We start from the raw sequence: 23,138 nt of genomic DNA on the forward strand, positions 1-23,138 counted from the left end.
CCGATGGAGACAAAACTGCATGAGTACCCGAAGTCCCACGCCAAAAGTAATGTCGCACGTAGGAGGGCGTCATCGATCTGCCAAGCGATCGACTGACAGGTGCACGCATGTGTACTTGCCGTGTTGTCGCAATTGACCCGCTGAGCAATTGACTGACAGGTACGCGCATGCGCGCGCGCCATGCTCTCCATACGGTTCATTGTCCCTCTTGTTGTAAAGTGAATTAAGTGCTACAACACTGGAAGATGTCAACCTTTATCCTGTCCAGGGACAGGACAGTTATAAACCACCTGCCACTGTTCCAGCTGAGACTAATAATCAACCTGTACAGCCCAGTAACACAGCAAGCATGTTCTTATCCACAGAGAAGCTGGTGTAAGTTTCAAATAAATGCACAAAAGAGAGCAAACTAAAAGGGCAAACATAAGACCAAACAGCTGAAAACCATGACATTCTACGATCTGCCCAAGAGACAAAAAACATCATGGGCATCTAGTTTTGAGGTGAAAACAATTGTTTTCTTTAAACCAAATTTAAAATCAACTTAAAATTAGACTCAGTGACATTTCTGGGGTTGGAATTCTTCTGTCTGCTTTGATTAGTTAAAAATAGCAGAGAAATTCAGGTGAACACATGAACCAATTCATTAAAAATAACACACACAGCAATTTTTACCTTAGGCTTTGAAAAATGCAGTGTGGAGGAGTAATGGAGCAATGTTCTCATCACATTCTCTGTGAGTATCCAGCTAAGCAGACTCAGACCTAGCCAGTACTTGGGTGGGAGACCACCTGTAAATTCCAGGCACAGGAGTCTAGCTGCCTAGGAAACAAATGATCCAACCAGCAGACTGAAGTAAGGAAGGATCTCAATCATACTGGATAGGTTTAAACACTGTACTGTAGAATATAGAAGAGGGAAGTAGCTGGAAGAATGGTTGCACAAGCCTAAAATGCTTGACTTACTTTAGCAAATGAAATTAAACAACTGTAGAAAATTGCACTGAGTGACCAGACTATGAACGAACAACTCTCACACGTGTGGAAAGGTAAATGGCTCAGTATTGAACCAGAGCCTACAGGGATGGCAAGTGAACAGGAATATCACCGGGCCACAAACCATAGAATCTATTATCAGCATCTCTCCCTTATTCATTGCCTCAACCCCCAATTGTTGGGTAGGGCAACGTGCCAATTCTAAAGTCAGGACTTATTTTCTGTACAGACAACACTTTTGTTTGTGTCCAAAAGGATGCAATGACATTTCATTGGTGCAAGTCATAATATTCAGTTTTAGTCTTAACAAAATATGAATGAGAGAAGTTGAGTAAAATATAGGAAAGAGCAAGGTATACATTCCTATTCATGAGCTCAAACACAACCTAACCTTTTTAAATGGAATCTTCATCGTTGTGGGACAGAACAGACATTGTGGATTGAACTGTCTGTTTAATATAATGGAAGGAAAATTGGGCAGTCGTTATAATGGGCAACTAACCTACAGTGTCAGCTCTCAACTCACCTCATAGGAGTAAAATCTCTCAAATCTGAATTCCTTTGCCCACATACCCTCCAAAAGGAAAATAAGCCCTTTATTCATACATTAACTAGATGATATTTTGTGAACTTTCTAGTAACTATTATATCCAAAAATTAAAAAGGTCTGAAGGACATCAATTGCTGCTTCCATTCAACTGCCATTGTACCAGATGCCAAACAAGAGCCAGAGTGATCTTTTGATTTTCTCTCTCTTGTGGTGAGACACGTCCTCCATTTGTTGCTCAAAGCAAAAGGTCAGGGCTCAACATGTGGGGAACTGCATGCTTGATTGATTCTTATTCTACTCCCCCACATCATATCCCTGTATCCCTTTAAAATAAATCACCTTTAATATAATTTTGATTTGCTTATTAAATGAAAAATGGTATATGAAACTAATTCCAATAGCAATGGGGAAAATTCAGCTGAAATCATTGGCTCCTGGAACACTAGATATGAATGCCTGTACATTAACTGAGGGTCCTAGAGGACGACTCATGTGCCTTGAAACACATTTGTGCCAAATTTCTAGCAGTAAGATTTTGTGAGCAACCTCCCTAAACTTGTTTCAAAAAGCTCTTAAAAAAAAAACAAAATTGCAAAATTTTCTCAGTGTCCATTTGGAAATCCTGCTGTCGGCTTCCTCCCATTTCATAAGAACGTCAGACAGAAGCAGGAGTTGCCCATTCAGCCCCTCATACCTGCTCTGCCAATCAGTGAGATCATGGCCAATCCTTTACCTCAGTTTCATGTTCCAGTACTAATCATGTATGCCTAACTATCCACAACTCTATTAATCTCCTTCTTAAAGTGTATTCAATTTCTGAGCCTCTGCAGCCTTCTTGGGTAGAAAATCCCAAAGAATCACTATGCTCAGGGTGACAACATTTCTTCCCATCTCTTTCCTGAATGGCTGATCCCCAACTTTGAGGCTGACCTCACCTTCTGTGACACTCCAGCCAGGGGAACATCATCCCCACATCTCCCCTGTCAACCCCACCCTGAATTCTCACCTCTTTCCTGCTTTCCAGAGCCACTGCTTTGCTTTCAGGACCAACAGGAATTACTAAATGAATTTACAGCTTTGGCGGGACATTTCATCACAAGTGGATTTTAAGAGTCACACCACAAATAACTAGCACTGTTCTAACTACTGGGGAGTGTTGCCAGAAAAAGTTTGCGTGCATACTGTATGTGATGGAGGGGAGTGGTAGAATCCATCCAGGGGAGCTGAGAACCCTACCCAGGCTTCTGAAGAACAGTGCATCCATGAAGAAGCCTCTTGTGCAAAGGGTATTCTTGGCAAAAAGTTGACAGGGAGGTAACTGTAAAGTCTTGAGCCCTACAGTGCAGCCGTTGTATGTGGCACAGTGAGTAGAACCGCTGCCTCACAGTGCCAGAGACCCGGGTTCAATCTTGACCTCCAGTGCTGTCTGTAAGGAGTTTGCGCATTCTCCCTGTGACTGTGTGAGTTTCCTCTGGGTGCTCCGGTTTCCTCCCACAGCCCAAAAATATGCAGGTGAAGTAGTAAAGTATCATATGTGACATATATCAGCAGAGTCAGCCTGTAAGGATACTGAAGCAAGGTTTCTGAAAGGGAGAGGTGAGGGGAACGAACCTTAACTTTGAGAACAGTGCAGGCACTTGTGCAAGCTGGTACTTTTGGTTTTTAGATAAGCATAAATTAGCAAACCAAGCCCAACATAGATTGATCCAAACACCACATCCCCAAATAGTTATGGCAGGTTTATCCTCAAAACTCAGTGGCTAGAAACACCAGAAGAAATTCCGCTGGAAAGAAGTGGTTTTGCGTTCAATAGATCAAAAATGAGCACAAAGACATCTGACAATAGACAGAGCACCAATCACCTTCTTCACATGGGCTTCACAATGAGGCACACTCCAATCAACACTTACTGCACGAGCAATGTCTATGCAGGTTACTAGTCCATGGTTGTCTTCATTCATATATTTGACTTCTGAAGACCATAGTACCAGCTCAGCTAAGTGCCTGCACTGTTCTCAAAGTTCTCTGAAAAACCTTGCCAACTCGCAACATTCACTGGCAACTGTTCCCAGTAGATAGAATATTGTTGGGTTCTTTTCTATTGTGACCCTGTTTAAGGGTTAGGGTTCCTGATATCAGAGCTGTGAGGAAAGGTGGACTAGGATTTTGATGCCACTTCCTTTGTCATACGTCTTTCTCCTGTTTCTTATTTGCCTCTGATTTGATGAATATGGAGCCATTTATTTTTGCAGGATTTCTTGCCTATTGACTTTTGAGGGAAACCTGTTGAAACACCTGAGGTAGGCTGACTGAAATAACATTTTGGGTCAATCTGCTTGAAGTCTCGTGTGCTAAACTTTGCCTATGAATGTAGAAGAAATGTATGTTTTGGATCATTTAGGACATAGAACAGTACAGCACAGGAACAGGTCCTTTGGCCCATGATGTTGTGCCAAACTAATTAAATTAGTGATCAAATGCCCAACTAAACTAATCCCTTCTGCTTACTCAATGTCCATATCCCTCCATTTCCTGCACATGCACTATTGTTATATGCCTCCACCACCACCCCTAGCAGCGCATTCCAGGCACCCACCACTCTCTGTGTAAAAAAACTTGCCCCACACATCTCCTTTGAACTTACCCCCTCACCTTAAATGCATGTCCTTTAGTATTAGACATTTCAACCCTGGGAGAAAGACTCTAACTGTCTACTCTATCTATGCCTCTCATAATTTTATAAACCTCTATCAGGTCTCCCCTCAGCCTCTGCCGCTCCAGAGAGAACAACCCTGGTTTGTCCAAACCCTCCTTATAACACATGCCCTCTAATCGAGGCAGCATCCTGGTAAACCTCTTCTGCGCCCTCTCCAAAGCCTCCACATCCTTCCTGTAATGGGATGACCAGAATTGAATACAGTACTCCAGATGCAGCCTAACCAGGTCAGGACCCTTATGAAGATAGGAAAAGGGGAAGTCCAATATATAGGAGGGAAAAGCAGAGCAGTGATAGATGGACAAAAGAGGGTAGGCAGTGTGGGTACAGGGCGGTGATAGGTAGATGCAGATAAGAGACAGTGATAGGCAGGTGCGGGGGAGGAGGGGAGAGCAGATCCACCAGGGGATGGGTCAAAGGTAAGGAAGAAAAAAGGGTGGGGGGAGAAAAAAGAGAGATAGGCTAGGGAAGGGAAGAAAAGAAGAGGCATGGTTGGGGTGTGTGTGTTGGGGGGGGGGGGGCGGGGTTGTGGAGATTACTTAAAGTGGGAGAATTCAATGTTCATGCTGTTAGGCTGCAAGGTTCCAAGAGGGAAAATGAGCTGCTGTTCCTCCAGTTTGCGCTTGGAGTTCTCTTGGCAGTGGAGGAGGCCGAGGACTGACATATCAGTGATAGTGTGGGAGGGGGAGTTGAAGTGACTGGCAACGGGGAGATGCAGATCACAGTTATTGACAGAACGCAGGTGTTCTGCAAAATGGTCACCTAGTCTGCATTTGGTCTCACCAATGTAGAGCAGGCCACACTTGGAGCACCAAATGCAGTAGATGATATTAAGGGAGGTGCAGGTAAACCTCTGTCTCACCTGAAAGGACTGTTTGGGTCCCTGGATGGAGGTGATGAAGTTGGTGTTGAGGCAGGTGTGCACCTATGGCGGGGGCAGTGGAAAGTCCCCAGGGTGGGAGTGGGATGGGTGGGGGGGGGGGGGTGGGGAGGAGTGAGCTAGGGAGTCGTGAAGAGAGCAGTCCCTGCGAAAGGCAGAAAGGGGTGGGGAGGGGAAGGTATGTTTGGTGGTGGGGTCCTGTTGGGGATGGTGGAAGTGGCAGAGAATGATGTGTGGATATGTAGGCTGGTAGGATGAAATGTGAGGACAAGGGGGACCCTATCCCTGTTGGGTCTGGGAGGGGTGGGGGTGAGGGCAGAGGTGCGGGAAATGGCAGAGATGCGGACGCAAGCTCTCTCAACCACACTCGGGGGGAAGCCATGGTTAGTAAAGAAGTTGGATATCTCGGATGTCCTGGAGTGGAAAGCCTCATCGTGGGAGCAGATGCAGTGGAGGCAGAGAAATTGAGAAAAAGGGATAGTATCCTTGCAAGTGGGAGGAGTTGTAATCGAGGTAGCTGTGGGTGTCCGTGGGTTTGTAGAAGATGTCGGTGGATAAGGAATCTCCTGAGATGGAGATGGAAAGATTGAGGAAGGAGAGAGAGGTGTCAGAGACAGTCCAAGTGAATTGGAGAGCAGGGTGAAAATTTGTGGTGAAATTTCTGAAACTGTCGAGTTCTGTGCGGATGCAAGAGGTGGCACCAATGCAATCGTCGATATAGCGGACAATAGGCAGATATTTTCTGAGCTCCACTCAATTCTAAAAGCTAAGTAATTTGAGAAATCTGCGTGAGCATCAAGGGCAAATTGATTAGGAATTGGGTGTCACTGGACAACGGTTGATTTTCCCCTCCCCAATCCCAAAATTCTGAAATCAATTGTGCCACTACCAAAATTAGTTAACACAAATAAGATTAGAAATCAAACTTGGAACTTCTGTGCTCAGTTCCTCATTGACTTTAACTAACCGATTCATCAGCACAGTTTAAAGTTAATATTTTATATAATAAAATGTTATAGCTGAATGTAAATGAGACATGAGTAATTAAATAGGTCAAGGTAGAAGTATTACAAATGGCTCTTTATAAACTCTCCATTAAAAGACTGCTCCAAAATAACATTCTTGGCTAATTAGTTACCCATTTATCAAGATCTAAGAGCATCAAATATTCAGGCAGATTTCATTGTTAACCACCAACCATTTCTACTAACTGGATATCTACAGAAATACCTGGCTTGTTTTTAAATCAACATTCCATTTTAATCACATTTTAGATCACTAATAGCTTAAAACTAAATTATCAATGCAATGCAGGAGTGACACCCTTACTGTGGTAACTGCTTTATCTTTTAAAGATCCTTCAACAAATATTTTGTTCCACCACCCCACCACCCATCCCCACAAAAGGTTCAATGACCCCAACAGATTAAGCAGTTTCCAGTTGTGATTCCCGACATTCCAGGGTACGTGACCTCAACTGGGTCATGGTCAGAGTCTACAACTGTTACCCATGCCTTTACATTGGGTATGATGACAGATGTGGGGGTTTAGAAAAAACTAAACTTATAATTGCTATTCAACAAAAATTTGGCTGAAATTAAGTTGTTTCCCTCACTCTTCCCCTCTCGGCCATTTAAAACACACTGGTTTACTCACTCTTCCTGGACCTGAAACATTGAGTCTGTTTTGCTCCTCAGATGCTTCTTGCGTTTTGTTTTGGATACTTTAGATTTAGATTTCCATCCTCTGCAGGACTGGCTTTGATTTTAGGTCTGTCCTCTTGGACTCACTTCTACTACTGCACTTGGGTCAGTATTTTCCTAGGAAGCCATCTCTGAGAAAACCTGTTATATGCACTGCAACATATCTGGCTGTGTAGTTCTTCTATAATACTGAAGGCAAACTGTTATAAATTTGAGTGGACAGTTGCTAGAAAACACTACTTGGAAGACCAGGTAGGAATCAGCCTGCTTATATTGCTCAGGCTTGGTGATTACCATTATTTAGTTGTAGAGCCTCCAGTCTGGTAGAACTACAATTCAGTGGAGTATGGTATATGTCCATGCTACAATCAGATGAGTGGCAACAATGTGCTCACACATTTCACATTTTATTATGCTGCTGACTATGCCTTTGTCAAAGATATTCCTGGTATCTGATGCCATGCTTCTAAGTTGTCCAACAACTAACTATTGTCTATTCCCATTTGGGTTTGGGGTTTAGGTGGCTTCAAGGTAATATCTCTAAACATGGAAATTCAGAACCTATTCAACTTGTGATGGACTTGGCAATGAGTTAGCTGAACCAGACAGGTCCATGGTATTTCATTATTGATGACTGGCCAGCTACCCTGCCTAACTAACAGCATCGGGAAAGAACAAGACCTGACAATGGACCTTGGAGAATCCTGCAAGTGAATGCCCCAGTTAGTTACAGTGGGTCTACCTGTACAAGTGGCAGACACAACTCATGCATTGTACCAGTAGGAGGCACAGTTTAGTTGTTAAACATCAATAGTTTCTCAGCATCTCCCTCCTAAGCATTGACTTCGCCAATCACCATCAAAATTCTCTCGACTTAAATGAACGAAATGTGTGTGTGTGTGTCTCTCTCTCTCATATATATAATAATATATATAAGTAGTAATGGTTCAATGGGCAAGATATCACTGTACAACCAAGTCACAAAAAGCACAAGTTTTCAGGTTTGATTCACTGAACAGACTACAGTCACTGAATAACCTACAAACACTTACTAACCCTGATCACATTTAAAGAAATAACCACAGCTGTTCTGAAAGCTCACCATGTGTATGAGTCTTTAATAAAGGTGGGAAGAAAGTATCCTTGGAAGAATTTCTCAATGATAGCATCACATGCACTGGGGAAATGCAGGATGCTAGTTAATGCCTGTTAGTAAGTACTTTGCCACAGTGATACTATTGCATGAGGCAGAGAGCAGAGTTAAGGTGCTTTCACAAAAGGAGGGAGGGTCACAGTTCTCATGCACTTCCCAGAGGCCAGGAAGTTAGAGGAGTCTTAGCATATGAATAAAAAAGGTTGCCCACTCCCCTTTCAGTCACAATACTTCCCATTCTTCGTAAAGTCATAAGGAACATACAATAGCTCCAACCTGCCTTAGTTCTCATTCCTGGGTGGGCCGTGTGCAGTCTCCAACAGCAGCAGTTTTCAGTTGAATTCAAACAACACATCATCTAAATTCTTTTAAAGAATCACAAATAATTTGCAATATGTCCAACTACAAATCCACTAATATTAAAACACCTCATACTTGCCTAAAAAGGACAAGTTAGTCTCTTAACTGGGTTGAACCACAGAATTCATGGCTTTTAAAGCTTGCATATATCTAATGAAAACAGCAACAGATCTGCCAAAGAAAGCATCCAGGAATTGTCTTGCTATACAGAAGGAAAGTTACAAATGTTCCTCCTTGTACATTTTCCTGAATTGGTGTGTAAACCTACTTCTTCTCCCACCAACAAATATCTGGGAGGTTTTTATTTCAGCAAGGAAAGCATTAGTTGTGGGAATATGAGACCCATCTTAAACTTACCATATTATTGCACAAATTGCTAAATTAAGAATTTTGATGTTGAGTATGGCGTTCCTTGTTCACAATTTGCATCATATAAGAGCTGTAAAAATGACATCTAATAAATATATTTCCTTCATTGCCACTTTTAGTTAAGCTATTTTTTGCTTTTAATTCCCCCTTTCCCCCCTCTTTTCCCAGCCCCCTCTCTTGTTATTTATAATTCCTCAAAGGTGACTCCATCTAAGCCCTCTAATTTTCTGCTGAGAACATGGCCAAATGGAAAGAGTCACACCTCCTTTTATGGTTTCTTGCCTCTGCAGGAGGGTCTCTTCCAGCCTGTCTAATCTTATCACGTCATGAGTACACAACAGGATAGTGGAGCACAAGGAGTTGTCAAGTGTGTTGTCTCGCTTATTTTGGGATGGGTTGGAATTTTATCTCCTTGTTTATATTTTTAATTTATTCTCTTTCCCCAGCCCATCCCAAAATAAGAGAGACAACAGTACTCAACAGTTCCTTGGATTTGATAAGACTGCCAGCAGTATGGTCAGTGGTTGTCAGCAAGAATTCTAAACTCCCACATCAGCCAAGGACAGAATTTGGCGAGAGCACTGAAATGGAGAAAAATACATTATAAAGTTGTGACAGAGGTAAAGGCCTGAATAACCATTTTGTTCGACAGTGGGGGTGAAGTGGAATGAGAAAATAACATAAGAAAAGAAATAGGACCAGGAGTAGGCTATTCAGTCCCTCATGCTTGCTCCACCATACAATAAAATCATAGCCACTATTCTACCTCTGCATCACTTTTCTGCGTTAAACCCATAGTCCATGATTCCCTGAATATCTTAAAATGCATCAGTCTTTAAGAAACCCAGAAATGGGTGCAATATTACTCTGCTCTGCGTTAAGCTGATTTTGAATTATACAACACTACTTTTTTTTCCTTTTTTGGAATTATGCAAAGGAATTTCTAGGCCCTGCTCTCAGAAACTCAATAAATGGAACACATGGACATGATATTGTCTTCTACTCTCCTGGCCCATTGTGACTTAACTTGCTTCATTTTGAAGCTATCAGCGATAAGTGGTATCAATTGGAGCAGTTTTTTTTTGTCAGAGTTAAATACTCAAGGTTTAGGTAAAGATAAGGAGGTTTTCCCCAATCCCTCCACTCTAGCTTCAGTGGAAGATTGGCAAATCATTGTTAAATAATAAACACTAGCTGTTATCCAGCACCTCATCTGCACAATCATTGTTAACATATTTCCACGTGGACGCTATGGCCAAGAAAGCACACCAAAGCCCCTATTTCTTCAGAAACCGAAGGAAATCAGGCATGCCCCCGATGACCCTCACCAATTTTTACAGACCCACCATAGATAGCATCCTATCTGGTTGCATCACAGCTTGGTATGGCAACTGCTCTGCCCAAAACCACAAGAAACTGCAGAGAATTGTGAACACAGCCCAGTCCATCACATAAACCAGCCTCCCCTTCATGGACTCCGTCTACACTTCCCACTGCCTCGAGGAAGTAGCCAACATAAGCAAGCCCCCCTCCCACCCCAGTCATTCTCTCTTCTCCTTCCCCCGCCCCTCCCGTCGAGCAGAAGATACAAAAGCTCGAGAACACATACCACCAGGCTCAAGGACAGCTTCTATCCTGCTGTTATCAGACTCTTGAACAGACCTCTAATACACTAAATGATTAACTCTTGACCTCACAATCTACCTCGTTGTGGCCCTTGCACCTTACTTCTCTGCCTGCCCTGCACTCTCTCTGTAACTGTAACACTATCTTCTGCATTCTGCTTTCCTTTTTACTACCTCGATGTATGGAATGATCTGTATGGATGGCATGTAAACAAAAGCTTTTCACTGTATCTCGGTACAGGTGACAATAAAAAAGCAATTCCAAGTCCAATTCTTGACCAGCAGGTGCAAGTCAGAGATTCAAAGTGGAATTCTCTGCTTACCCAACATCCGAAGGAGTGCGTGCATCTTTCAGCAGAGAGTACATGTTAGCAGGAATGGGCTCCTTTATTTCTCATGCTTTTTTCCTCTCTGTTTCAAGGTGCTGAGAACAGCACTAATATTCCACCGCAAGCAACAAACAATCTGCTGGAAGAACTCAGCGGGTAGAGCAGCACCTGTGGGGGAAAGGAATTGATGACATTTTGGGTCAGGGTTTCAATCCAAATCGTCCACCCCACCCCTCCCCGCCACAGATGCTGCTCGACCCGCTGAATTCATCCAGAAGATTGTTTGTTGCTCCAAATTCCAGCACCTGCAGTCTCTTATGTCTCCACTAATATTCCACTACTGCTCCAGATGAAGCTGAAAAGAAACCAAAATGGAACATTTCTGAGATAAATGGCTATTCACTGGATAAGTTCATGAACCCAGGGGAAGCAGCTCTCAAGTGGATCATAACAGGCATTGACTGCATAGGCTTTTATTTGGAAAGAGAAATACCAGTGGAAGTTTCAAAGAGTTAGATTTCTGTGTCAGGGCAAACAGGGTTGCACAGGGACACAAGCAGAGCTGCTGCCTCACAGCGCCAGCAACCTGGGTTTATTCCTAACCTCGGGTGACGTGTGGAGTTTGGACGTTCTCTCTGTGACTGCTTGGTTTTCCTCCGGTTTCCTCCCACATCCCAAAGGCAGGCAGAATGCAGGGTTAATTGGCCACTGTAAATTGCCCCTAGTGTGTAAGTGAGGGGTAGAACCTGGGAGTTGATGGGACGTGGGAAGAATAAATGGGATTTGTGTAGAATTGGTGTAAATAGGTGGTTGATAGTCGACATGGACTTGTTGAGCTGAAAGGGTTGTTTCCATACTGTACGACTCTATTTACATCAAGGATAAATCAATACCACATTCTCATATACCATGAACGTCAGACAGCTTAAATCACCAGCACCACATAGCATTCATAAACTCAACATGAAGTTTCTCAGAGCCAACATGCATCACAAATCAGCAATTACAAGCACAGTGGAGGTAATCTCGAAGTATCTTTTTGTAGTCTCACCTTGCTGTAACCAGATTAGAATGCAAATGAAATACTTTGAGAATGCATGCTTTTGATTCATTAATTTATAAGATAAACAGAGTGGGTGTCAAGAAAAACAGAAGGCTATGAGACAAAAAAGATTTTGGAAAAAATTTAGTGTTTCCAAGCAAGCTGATCACAGTAAGATTTTTATTTGACTCTCTGGAACATAAAAATCAAAAATTAATTTTCAATCATGTCAGCATCAGGGAACCTGATATGAGTGGGGTTTAAAAATTTGGGAAGATGTCAAATGAAATTCAGCTACCAATTATACCACATAGCTAAGAACAAATAGAAGAACAAGATCCCCTTCTCCATGTATAATCTCCCAAAGTCTTTATGAACTCAAACCTATCAGAATGTATGAAATCCAAATTAATGATTTCCTCAACAAGGTTCCTTAACCCCAGAGGAGCACACTTGTGGACCAGAATGAATTTTCCCCCTTTTCCCATTCCAACCATCTTGAACAAGAGCTTTCATTTATATCCCACATTTCATGATCTCAGTCATCCCAAAGTGTTTTAAGCCCAAGGTAGTACTTTTGATTTGCAATTGCTATTATAATGTAACAAACACAGTAACCAATTTGCACACAGGAAGCTCTCATAAACAGCAATAACATAAAGACCAGGTAGTCTGTTTTCGTGCCATTGTTAAAGGGATAACTACTGACCAGAACTGTGGGGTGAACTTCCTTGGTTTTCTTTGAAATAGGGCAATGAGATCTTTCCTGCAGCCACCCTGCTCTCCACCCTCCTCCTTCCCACTGCCATGGGGTAGATGGGGACTCTGCTTAATGTCTCATCTGAAAGGGTACAACTGATAGTGCATGGCTCCCTCACCACTGGAGTGTCAGCCTTAAGTTTTTGTCCTCATTTCTCTGAGTAGGACCTTGAACCTTCTGACTGAGAGGCAAATTTACTACACATTGGGTGAGAGCTGACAGCTTAATTTGGTGTCTGCTGGACCCCGGGAGAATATAACTGCTGGATGTTTATCAATTCACCATTGTACTGAAATGGAATGACGCTAGATTCAACTGAATGTGATCTAGAGCAAGATAAGAATAAGAGCTTTTTTAAAAAAATGCAAAAATAAATAAGATAAATACACAAAATAAGTGAATGCACACTAAACTTGATAATTAAAATGTCAAAACTTCAGACAAATGTCATGATTCCAACCAAGTACAAGCATTAAATTTAACTGTGTGTTCAGAAACATTGTCAAGAAGCAACAGATCTGCGTATCGCATTTAGATTATTGCCGCCATGCACAGCTTTTCAATCAAGTCTGTATACATAGAACCTGTAACTGCCAGCCAAATAACATTTGCCATTGTGTAGCAGCCTGTCAGAGCACCAACACACTGTGCAGTGGAGTGTTGGTTGACTGGTTCAAGTTCTCCACTCTATTGAATTGCCAATCTCAGCAATGCTCTTATGGGGAGGTGCTGAGTGGGAGGCTAAAGTCAGGGATCAAATAAAATCAAAATAAAATCTAAATGGTTCAAAGCTGAGCTGCCCTTGGGTACCACCTAGTGACTGGAAAACGAAACGCCTATCCACCCTTCAAGCTGCAGTCACTGTGTGTTCCATATCCTTGGGCCATGAGGTAAAAAAATCACATACTTATGCCGTTCAGGGCCTCAGCATGTCCCAAAGCAAACATAACCATTGAATTAGGTTTCAAGTGTCATACCTCTTTGGATTGTAGAAATGGCCCAGTCAATTTGCACACAGCAAAGTCCCACTTAGACCAATGATATAGATCAGATACTGATTTTATTGATGTTGGTTGAGGGATAAGTATTGGCCAGGAAACTGGGAAAAATTCTCGTACTCTTCTTTCAAATGGTGCTATGAGAACTTTTATGTCGATCTGAAAGTGCAGACAGGGCTTTGGTTTGAAGTCTGATCTGAAAGCGATTGGCAGAACAACTCTCCCTCATTAGTTAGGTATCATCCTAGATTAAATGCTCGAGTTTCTGAAGTAGACTGTAAAATCATGACCTTAACTCTGAGGTGAGAGTTCTACCAATTAAGCTACAGCTAATAGAGTACAGACTCCACAAAAAAAAAATTGCTGATTGCATGCATCTAATATAACTATTTATAAATTATTGGTCAATTCACAAAATGACCGAGCTGAGTGCCCAGGATATTGCCATGGAAGTTCTGGGTAACTAATTTATCATTCCTGGCTCCTTGACTATGGGAGGATATGGCTCCCTTCCCCCTTTCAGAATTAGACATAGCCAGGCAAGGGGGAACTTTGGGAGCAAGAGCAGGCCCGAGTTTTCTGATTTTTCCCCTCCATGTATGTTGTTTCACACATCCCAATAGTCTCTCGAACCTTACTTAATTGCCAATTCTCCATGTTGTAAAATGGCATTTGGCAGAGGGGAGTCCAACAACTCAATTATTCTTTGATGAGATTTGTCTATTGATAGAGATTTCATCTGATAAATTTGTGTAAAAAGCACTCTTAAGTATTCCACATCTGAATCCTTTTGAAGCCCAGATGAAACTCTGACTCTTACCTGATTTCACTGAACAGTGAATGTGAGCTTTTGACTCATAATAAACCCAGTCAAATCCTGCCTCCACTGCCAAGCGGGCCAGCATACCATACTTTGTGCGATCCCTGTCAGAGGTGGTGATGTCTACTGCTCGACCCTCATAATGTAAGGATTCCTTTGAATGATGTCCATCCTCGTCCCAGCCCTCTGTCACTCGGAGCTTCACCCCTGGCCACTGGTTCATCACAGAGATTGCTAGTGAATTCACTTTATCCTTACAGCGCTGAAATTCAACAGAAATAAATATACTCGTTATTATCTGCTTGGCATTGCAGAACAAAGTGGTATAGTTTGGGTCTTGTCTACCTCAGATGGATGAGTTATTTCAAAGCTCACAGTATCCAAATAAAGAAAAAGTAATGAGTCTCTAACTGAGATATCACTTTGCAACAGGTGATCTCCAATTGTTTTCCTAGTTTGAAATGTACGGATTTGCAAATTCACATATTCAAAACATGGCCTGCGAGGTTAGCTGATTTCAGTCATTGTGCTCACATAGGCACTACACATGTGGTCTCTCCTACAACTGCTGCTGGGGTTCAATGGCTCAAGTCAGTTTTGGGCTCAGCTGTGATGTCCTAGAATGGATAGCCCTATAACGCTCATTGTCTAAGCCTTCACGTGAAGTATTGGCATTTGAATGGGCTTTATCAGCTACTATGGAAGCTGTGTTTGTGGAATGAGCACATAACTTTGAAGAAAGAATTCAGAGGAGGAAAAAAAAAGATATAAGATGCAAGACCACCATGTGGGCCTAATTAATGCTTCGAGCCTCAGATGATCTGAAAGCAGCTAATACCAGACACAAAATGGTATCTGCCTGATTGTCAAAGGCCTATCTATGCTAAGGCATCTGATTAGGTTGAATTCTTCAGATTTGAATGCCCTCAAAATAACATTTTATTTCTGGTTGCTTGGTAAAATATCTGCTTATCACTGAAAGGTGGCATTGTCATTTAACCTGTCTCATACGGGGATGTGTGCTCTAGCAATTGATCTCAGATAGGCTAAAGTATTTTATCATCAGCTGATCTAAGGTAGCCGCAACACTCAGTAATAAATTAAAAAAAGTCCCATTTTTCTTCCTCTGTGAAAGAGCCCATTGAAACCCTCAACAGGCTTACAAATGTCATGAGCAGGTTTTAAAAAATTATAGTACGTAGGGAAGTATAGGGAACGACATGCAGTTCAATTGCTCAGCTTGGGTGGCAAATCAGAATTTTAGTGGTAGACTACAACATGCATATCATGCCAAGTACATTCCCATATTTTGGAATAGAGATATCCCTTGATTTCTGAAGCGGTTATGTTCCAGGAAAATGTTGTGCTAAGTGAAAATTTGTAAACCAAGAATGCATTTGCCATTACTTTCAATCTAAAAACTCTGGCTGTGTTCCAGAGCTCAAGAATTTCAGTCAAAAACACATAAGCACATAAAAAACACATCAATAGAAGTAGCTGAAATAATAAAATATTATTAACAAATAAATCTTAAAATAAGCAGAAAAATACATAATGTATTAATTCATAATGTACCCATTGTGGATACTCACCAAGTGAAACACACATCTCTCACTACTCCCCTCTCTCCCAGCTCTTCCCATCTATCTCTCTTCCTCTCAATCCTCAGTCTCCCTTTCCCCTCAGTCCCTCATTCTCTCTACCCCATTACTCCCCTAACTCATTTAGGCAGCTGAGAGTCAAATGGATTGGATCTTTGTTGACACAGCTGAGCAGTTGTGTCAACAAAGATTGCTCTCCACTCCACTGGGATTTCAATTGCTTGGCATTTAAATTACTGTTTATTGCTATTAAGCATTACTCATTATAGTGAAAAAGCTCCTAAATCAAGGACACATACCTTATAAAGTCAATTGTGTTTTACCAAATCTTCTTAAATGAAGCATTTGTAAATCAACGGATACCTGTATGTACAAAGCAGAAACCTCCTCCATCACTCACTGTGCTCAGAAAGACCTTCAATATTCACATGGACAATGAAAGGTCAGGACTACACTTTTTGAACAAGAATATTGTGATTGAGGACACTGTGCAAGCACAAAATACTGGCAATCTAACACACAATTTCTCTCAACATGGTTTTGTTTTATTCCTCTCCCACTTTTCGCCTCCAAAGATGCTGACTCACATCAGATTGTGAATTCACGAGTACTGGGAGCCCATTGATACTTTACCCACATTTAGTCCAAGTGCAGCAATTCTTAGGAGACTCTTCAACAGTCAAAGAAGCAGGAAGAGGGCATCAGAACCAAGTGTGGTTTTGTGTCCAACTAATATTCACCTAATGCACAGTTTCTAGCAACAGTGATCGACCAGCACGCAAGATAGAACATTCCCCTGCCCTCCCTAACCAGGAGGTACTGATGTTATTTTTATTTACAGATTAATAACTTCCTGAGCAGAGGCGAGCTAAAGCAGCATGGACTGATGATTAAACCTACACTTTTCCCCATCTGTGTAGCTTAATACCTCACCAGACTAATCAAACTACCAGGTGAAATTAAGACATACTTTTCTAGCATGAAAGGCTGCACCACTGAAAATCCAACGAGTTTACACTACTATATTCTACCATATACAGAATCATAAACCAGGGATTGCTCTCCTGAGAGCTGGCATGGGCTGAAAGTCAGCCTTCTGCATTTTATCGAGTAAATTTTATCACAGAACAATGTACATCATTCCCACAGGAAATAGTTATTCTAAGCCTATTTCCCTATATCCATTCATATTTACTGTGTGAAAATCATATATATTTTAAACACACAAGGAAATTAGAATTTGCATTTAAAGAATAACTTATCTCAAACTATCCAGAGTACTTCAAAAGTGCCATCATAACAGCAAATGCATTAACTAGCCAATTTGCGCACAGCAAGATGCCAAAAACAAGGAATGAGATAAGTAATCAGTTAGTCTGTTTTTAGTTGAAAAAGGAATGCCAAACAAGATATCAGGAGAATAACTTATTTTTCCAGGTGTTTAACAAAAATCAGGAAGGTAAAGTCATCCATTGAATATGGATTACACATTCAAGTTCTGGGTGATGCCTGAACACACAAGCTAACAGTTAAACCAATCGAAAAAAAGACCACAACTGATGCATTGCCCAAAATCAAACCAACATCTTAACTACAACACCAAGTACACAATCCACCCATGGCAATTGAGAAAAAGTCTGCAAAGTAAATGATAGCTTGCCCAAGGCTAATTAGAATGCTTCCCTTGTAATTTTTTTTATATTTCAAAGCCAATCTCATTAATGGGTATTCCCATCCGAATAAGAATTGTGCTTCACCAGATGCCAATAACTGCCAGTTAATATACAAGATACATTACTGTATTATATTATGCAAGTCATCATATTCCATATACCAATCCATTCGCTACTGATTACTTTTTGTTTAGTCTAGTTGTATTTTATAATAAGACCTCTCCAATGTCATCATTCCTCAGTTGGAAGCACTTCAGTTTGCCACAACAAAACCGAGCTTGATGTCATACTCACTGCAGATGTGCAAGTTTCAGAATGGTACAACCTGGGACTGGAAATTCATGTGACTAAAATGGCAGAATGCCAAGTACACCTGACATTGTTAATTAAAAAATACCTGAATTTAAAAGAAATAGTGGAAGAAAGTCTCAAGGGCCAGAGATTCTCAGCCTTTGAAGCTGAAGAAAATGAAGTCTTTTGCCTTCTATCTTGCAAGTATGCAGTTCTGCAGTTTATAGTTTTTTTTGGAAAAAGGACAGATATGAAATTCATGTACCACACTATAATCACATTAATCGGTACAAATTCACAATCTATTTATTCATTTGCTTTCTTTCTCTGTTTACTTTCTGGAAAGCACAATTCTTGTTGGGTTTTGGGATCTCACACAGCATCCACTTGGCTACTGTTATTCTAGACATGGAGAGTCACCAGGTTTGTATGAGTGCCAAGACCAATCTCTCCTTGCCCAATACCTACTTACATGCACTTTCCTGCAGGAATTATCTGATAATGATGAACAGCAGGAGCCAAGATTGCCCACACCCTATTCCCTAGCCCATGGATACAGAAATCAATTATAGCAGTTCTGAAAATGGTTCAAATATCTCAAACACAATCCAAGCATCAAGCATGAGACTTTCCTTGTCTGCATAATTCAGCTCCACAATGAATAGTGCATTTACCAGTAGAGTAGCATATTATAAGTTTATTTTTTCCCTTAAGGAAGTAATTCCACAGGTACCGTCCCAGTACTTCAGGCGTAGGTGGATATTCTTCCTACATCCCTTGACAGGGAGTAACAATAGGCTTTGAATTTAGGGGACATCAGAGCAGAATGATTCTGTTATCACTCATGGAGAGACTTTTCTGTGCTTGTTAATATTAAACAATAAAGTTGGTAATGTTATATATGTAAATTCTAGGAGGAAGCAACATTGCTCTGCGTTTTTCCTTTTTTCAAAGAAGTTTAAAAATGTTGAAAATGTGCAAAAATTATATCTTTTTTGTTTTGTAAAACTTTGTTAAACATTAATGATGAACACAAACCATTCTCTAGATGCAGGGTGAAAGTGAAAAGTAATGTCTTACTACATGTTATTTGTGGCCTCAGGCAGCTTAATGAAGCATAGCAGCTAGAAATATCATTACAGTGGAAGAGAGCAAAGTTTTCTGCAAGATCATGTGTGGCAGCCATCATACCAGAAGAGAAGAGCGTAGGTCAGGAGTACAGCAAAGGTGCACAATTCAAGAGGTGACTCCAGTCATTATCTTTTACACAATAGTCATTACCTAGTCCTATTGACCAAGGACCAGTAACAACCCATGAAGATCTTGCAGGGACAGATTGCTATTTGCAAAACATTACCCTCAGCAGTGAAGTCATCATGCCCTGTCAAGTAATTTTGCTCAATAACTTTCAGGCTATTTTGTGCATAACAAAATAATTAGACTGCAACACTGAATGTGAATTAATTTTATTCAAGTAATGCAATACTAGTGTGTGCACTCAGTAGGTTTGCCAAGTTACATTCACCACTTATGTATCTTAAGCTTCTCTTAGCAAGTTGACAATGTGCTCCCAAAGTGAGATCATTATTGATGAGTGGCTTCATTTCCAGCTGGTGGGCTTTAGGGAGTATAGTTAGCCCATTAAGTAAATTTGTGACCAACTCTGATGGACTTGCATCAGCAGCAAGTATCTCTTGCCATAGTCACTATTGGATAATTTGTCAGAAGTAGCACCCACGGTTATATGGGCAGGCCTATATGATAGCATACAAATGCCACCAGTTGTTCCTGAGCTACTTCATAAATGACACCGGTGGAGTGAATCTCCTTATGATGCCCATTGATCTGTAAGAGTATAGAACACTGAGCATCAATGGAATTTTTAGAAACCTTCATCACAGTTACCACTATCTATTTACTTCATGGGTGGAAACTCGCAATGACTGGATCTTGGAAGTTTGATGCCAAAATGCCCACAGCAAAAGTGGAAGAATTCTTAACTAGAAGTCAACTCTGCAGACACCGTTAATATTGACATTACTCAATAACAAGCTGCAGAATACACAACATGCACTCTGTGATGCCAGTGATATGGAACACAACAGTGCCTTTCTGGGTGTTGGAGATTTCACTCAAATCATCTTCCAATTTGGAGTGCAAGGAGGCACCACAGTCCACAATGTAGTGTTGTGTTGCTTGAAGTCAGGCTCAATGAAATTCCATGAAACTCCCAAGGGGACTGTTTGTATGTTAGTCCTCCGCACTGTACCAGTTGATTCCCCAATCACTGCTGTCCACTCTTCACCAGTGCCTTTTGGTTGCTGGTCAGTATCAGTTCTTCTGTGATGGATATAACTGTGCAAATGTCCATTTCAAGTAGAGGTGGTAATGACACTTATGCACAGGTGTTCTTCTAGTGCAATTGGTTATCCTTGTACTCTGCTTATGAAGCGATTGTACATCCAGTTGCGTACTATGTTGCCATTGCATGCACTATTATGCGCTTGTGCAGAATTAGTGCTTATGGACACGTTGATGTAACACATTGTGCAATCATAGAATATACGATTAATACGGTACATACCAGCAGTTCTGCGCTCCCCTCCAATCTCCACAGTCCCAACTCTCCCTCCCGAACAAATCAACCAAAGCTTCCTTATATGGAGTGAGTTTTTCAATGTCTGGGGGGTCCATCACTTGTTCCATTTCATGCCCTTCGGTTATATGCCAGTTTTGCCTTTAAAACAAAAGAGCAGTGGGGATTGAGACAGGATAACTTGGCCAAATGAATTTCTTTCCTGCAGTACATTTGCTCACTCATCCTCACCCCCAACATGGCACTTTTAATGCAATTTGCATAAACCTACCAATATTCATTTTTACAGCTTCACTTGCTGCACCTTTAGTAATATTTCTCTGTCCCTGTATAGTTTACACATATATGTTTAACTAATGCTTTCCTTTACTTCCAAAAAATATGCTGCATTGCTATTTTACAGTAATATTGATGCCTTACCTTTGTGATTTTCTTTTAAATTGGACACCTTCTCCAGACCTTCAGCTAGGTCTTCAGTTGTTGAGAGAATGTTCACTTTGGCAGTGATAATATTGCGACACTTGGCGCCTTCTTTGTGTTTAGGAGCTGGTTTCCCTCATCAGAAATGTGCTTGCAACTTTCAAGGACTGAGTTTACCAGCGCTTGCAGAGTTTTGTCGTTAAATTGGCTTTTATCCCTGTTGGCGTTCAGACATTTTCATCAAAAATTGCGCATTGTAAAGCTATTTATTCATTGCGGCTAATGGAAATGCATTCTCAGAAACAGCACACGTAAGTTGCATATTTCCAAACTCGAGCAGCTTGGTAACTTGAGGAAAAGACATGATATTTTAGTGAAAGGAAAAACATCAGACTCCTGCTGGCATCACAAGTACTTTCCAGTGGAACTAGAACAATCAGAAGCAGGAACCTTGGTTTGAACTGGGGCACTGTGATCAGTTGAAACCCTACAGCTTCACCTAACTCAAACCTGGGACCTTCATGACCTATACTGAGCTGTCACCTCCTCTTTCTCAGGTGTTTCCACAACACGTATCAACTTCCCAATGAATAGGATGGAATGGATGCTTCTATCCTACCCCATGTTACCCTACTCCCAAATCAATCAGAAGAAAATGCATGAGTACAGTTCCAGATGACTTCACCATCTATTTGATTCATCCCCAATCCCTTCACAGGGAACTCTGACCATGGATTGAAAGATCATGGACACAATCATCCTTCCAGCCTGCTTTGGAGTATAGTAGTTTTACCATGTTGCTGCATTACTTGAACTCCTTTTCTTGTTTCCTATTTCTGCACATGGATTTAAGATGAAAACTCTACTTTTTTCAGCCTCAAGCTGTGCAATCAATTAATTCAATTATCTGTCCAGTTTGCTCAATTATTCTCAACCAGTTACAAATAAGATGTTAATTGCTGATACAGGCCATCCCTGGGTTACGATTGCCCGACTTATGGACATTCCCTACATATGAACAAGCTATGTTATTAAATTCAAAAGTCTGATGTCCACACGTTCAGTCCTACGAACAGCAGAACTAGTTTCCTCTCTCTCCAATTTCTTTCTCATCAGTCTTATGTGTTTTTGATGCCATTCATTGCAGTATTTTGGAGGTATGGTTACCATATCGAGTGACTTCTGTGTATTTTCTGACGTGTGGACAAAATCGAACTATGGACATCTATGAAAACAGAACCCATTCATTACTCGGGGACGTCCTGTACTTTTCCATACAAAGTTGTTGAGCCCATTCCGTCCACTTCTGCTAATTAACAGCTTTTCTTTAATAATAGGAGTTTCTTATTAGCCCTTTAATTCATTGAAATAAATGTACCATGTTTGGAATGCATCCTTCACTCAATTAAAGATCCTGTTTTTCCAAATCAGTATCTTTTTGTTCCAAATTAGGATTGTTATAAATTGTTATTTTTTTTAATTCACAGCTCTGGCTGTATTTGAAACATTTGATTTAATTTGTCCACCTCTCTAAATGTAAAATATATGACCCAAAGTTAGCACTAAGGAGTCATTAATTTAAAATTTATTACAAGAACGAGGAAAGACTCTGGTAGAAAATTATTTAGAGGGCTGGTGGTTAGAGAAAATACCATTGCATCTTCTAAGGGAAGATATTCTAAAAGTATTTGTATCAAAGGGAAACTACAGGGCTGTAGGGGCACTGGGATTTTTTTTTAATGATCCTCTAGTGAAGAATTGGCACAGACATGATTTGTTGATTACCACCCCCCCCCCCCCACCCCCCGTGTTGTCAACTTCTGTTCTGTGCACTGTAGCTAATCTTTCAACATTATCCATTTTTTCCCCTGAGTTGCTTCCCTTCAACTTCAGTCCTCAGATGAGTCAGTGAAGCTACAATTCCACTGAGCTAGATCACTACCCAATACCTTGCTCAAGTGACAATTTTGTATGCTTCATTCTACATGATGAGATCTGGTAGAATATCCCATCACAGTAGCTGTCACAGATGAGTCTAATCTTGTCCTCACAGGCAGATACTTCTGAGTATCTGTCACCACACAGTGATCAGGAGTGGGAATGCTAACCAACTTCCTTTTTCAGCGTTAGAATCCTGGAACAGTTCCCTGGAACCTTTTTCCAGTTTTATCCTCTCTCCCCTGTTGACACTGACTCAGGTTGGAATACTATTCTATGGTCACTGATGACTATCCCATACCAGTCCCAAGCACCCATT

At 41.1% G+C, this 23,138-nt stretch overlaps 1 protein-coding gene across 1 annotated transcript in view; it reads right to left on the reverse strand.

Annotated features, from left to right (window-relative positions):
* Positions 1-23,138, reverse strand: part of dhh (desert hedgehog signaling molecule) — a 93,825-nt gene that overhangs the window by 12,240 nt on the left and 58,447 nt on the right. Inside the window, exon 2 of the mRNA XM_052009428.1 lies at positions 14,301-14,562. Within this exon, the coding sequence (XP_051865388.1) occupies positions 14,301-14,562 (262 nt within the window). The remainder of the gene's footprint in view (positions 1-14,300; positions 14,563-23,138) is intronic.

This window comes from Pristis pectinata, chromosome X, assembly GCF_009764475.1.
Source record: "Pristis pectinata isolate sPriPec2 chromosome X, sPriPec2.1.pri, whole genome shotgun sequence".
Lineage (NCBI taxonomy): Eukaryota > Metazoa > Chordata > Chondrichthyes > Rhinopristiformes > Pristidae > Pristis > Pristis pectinata.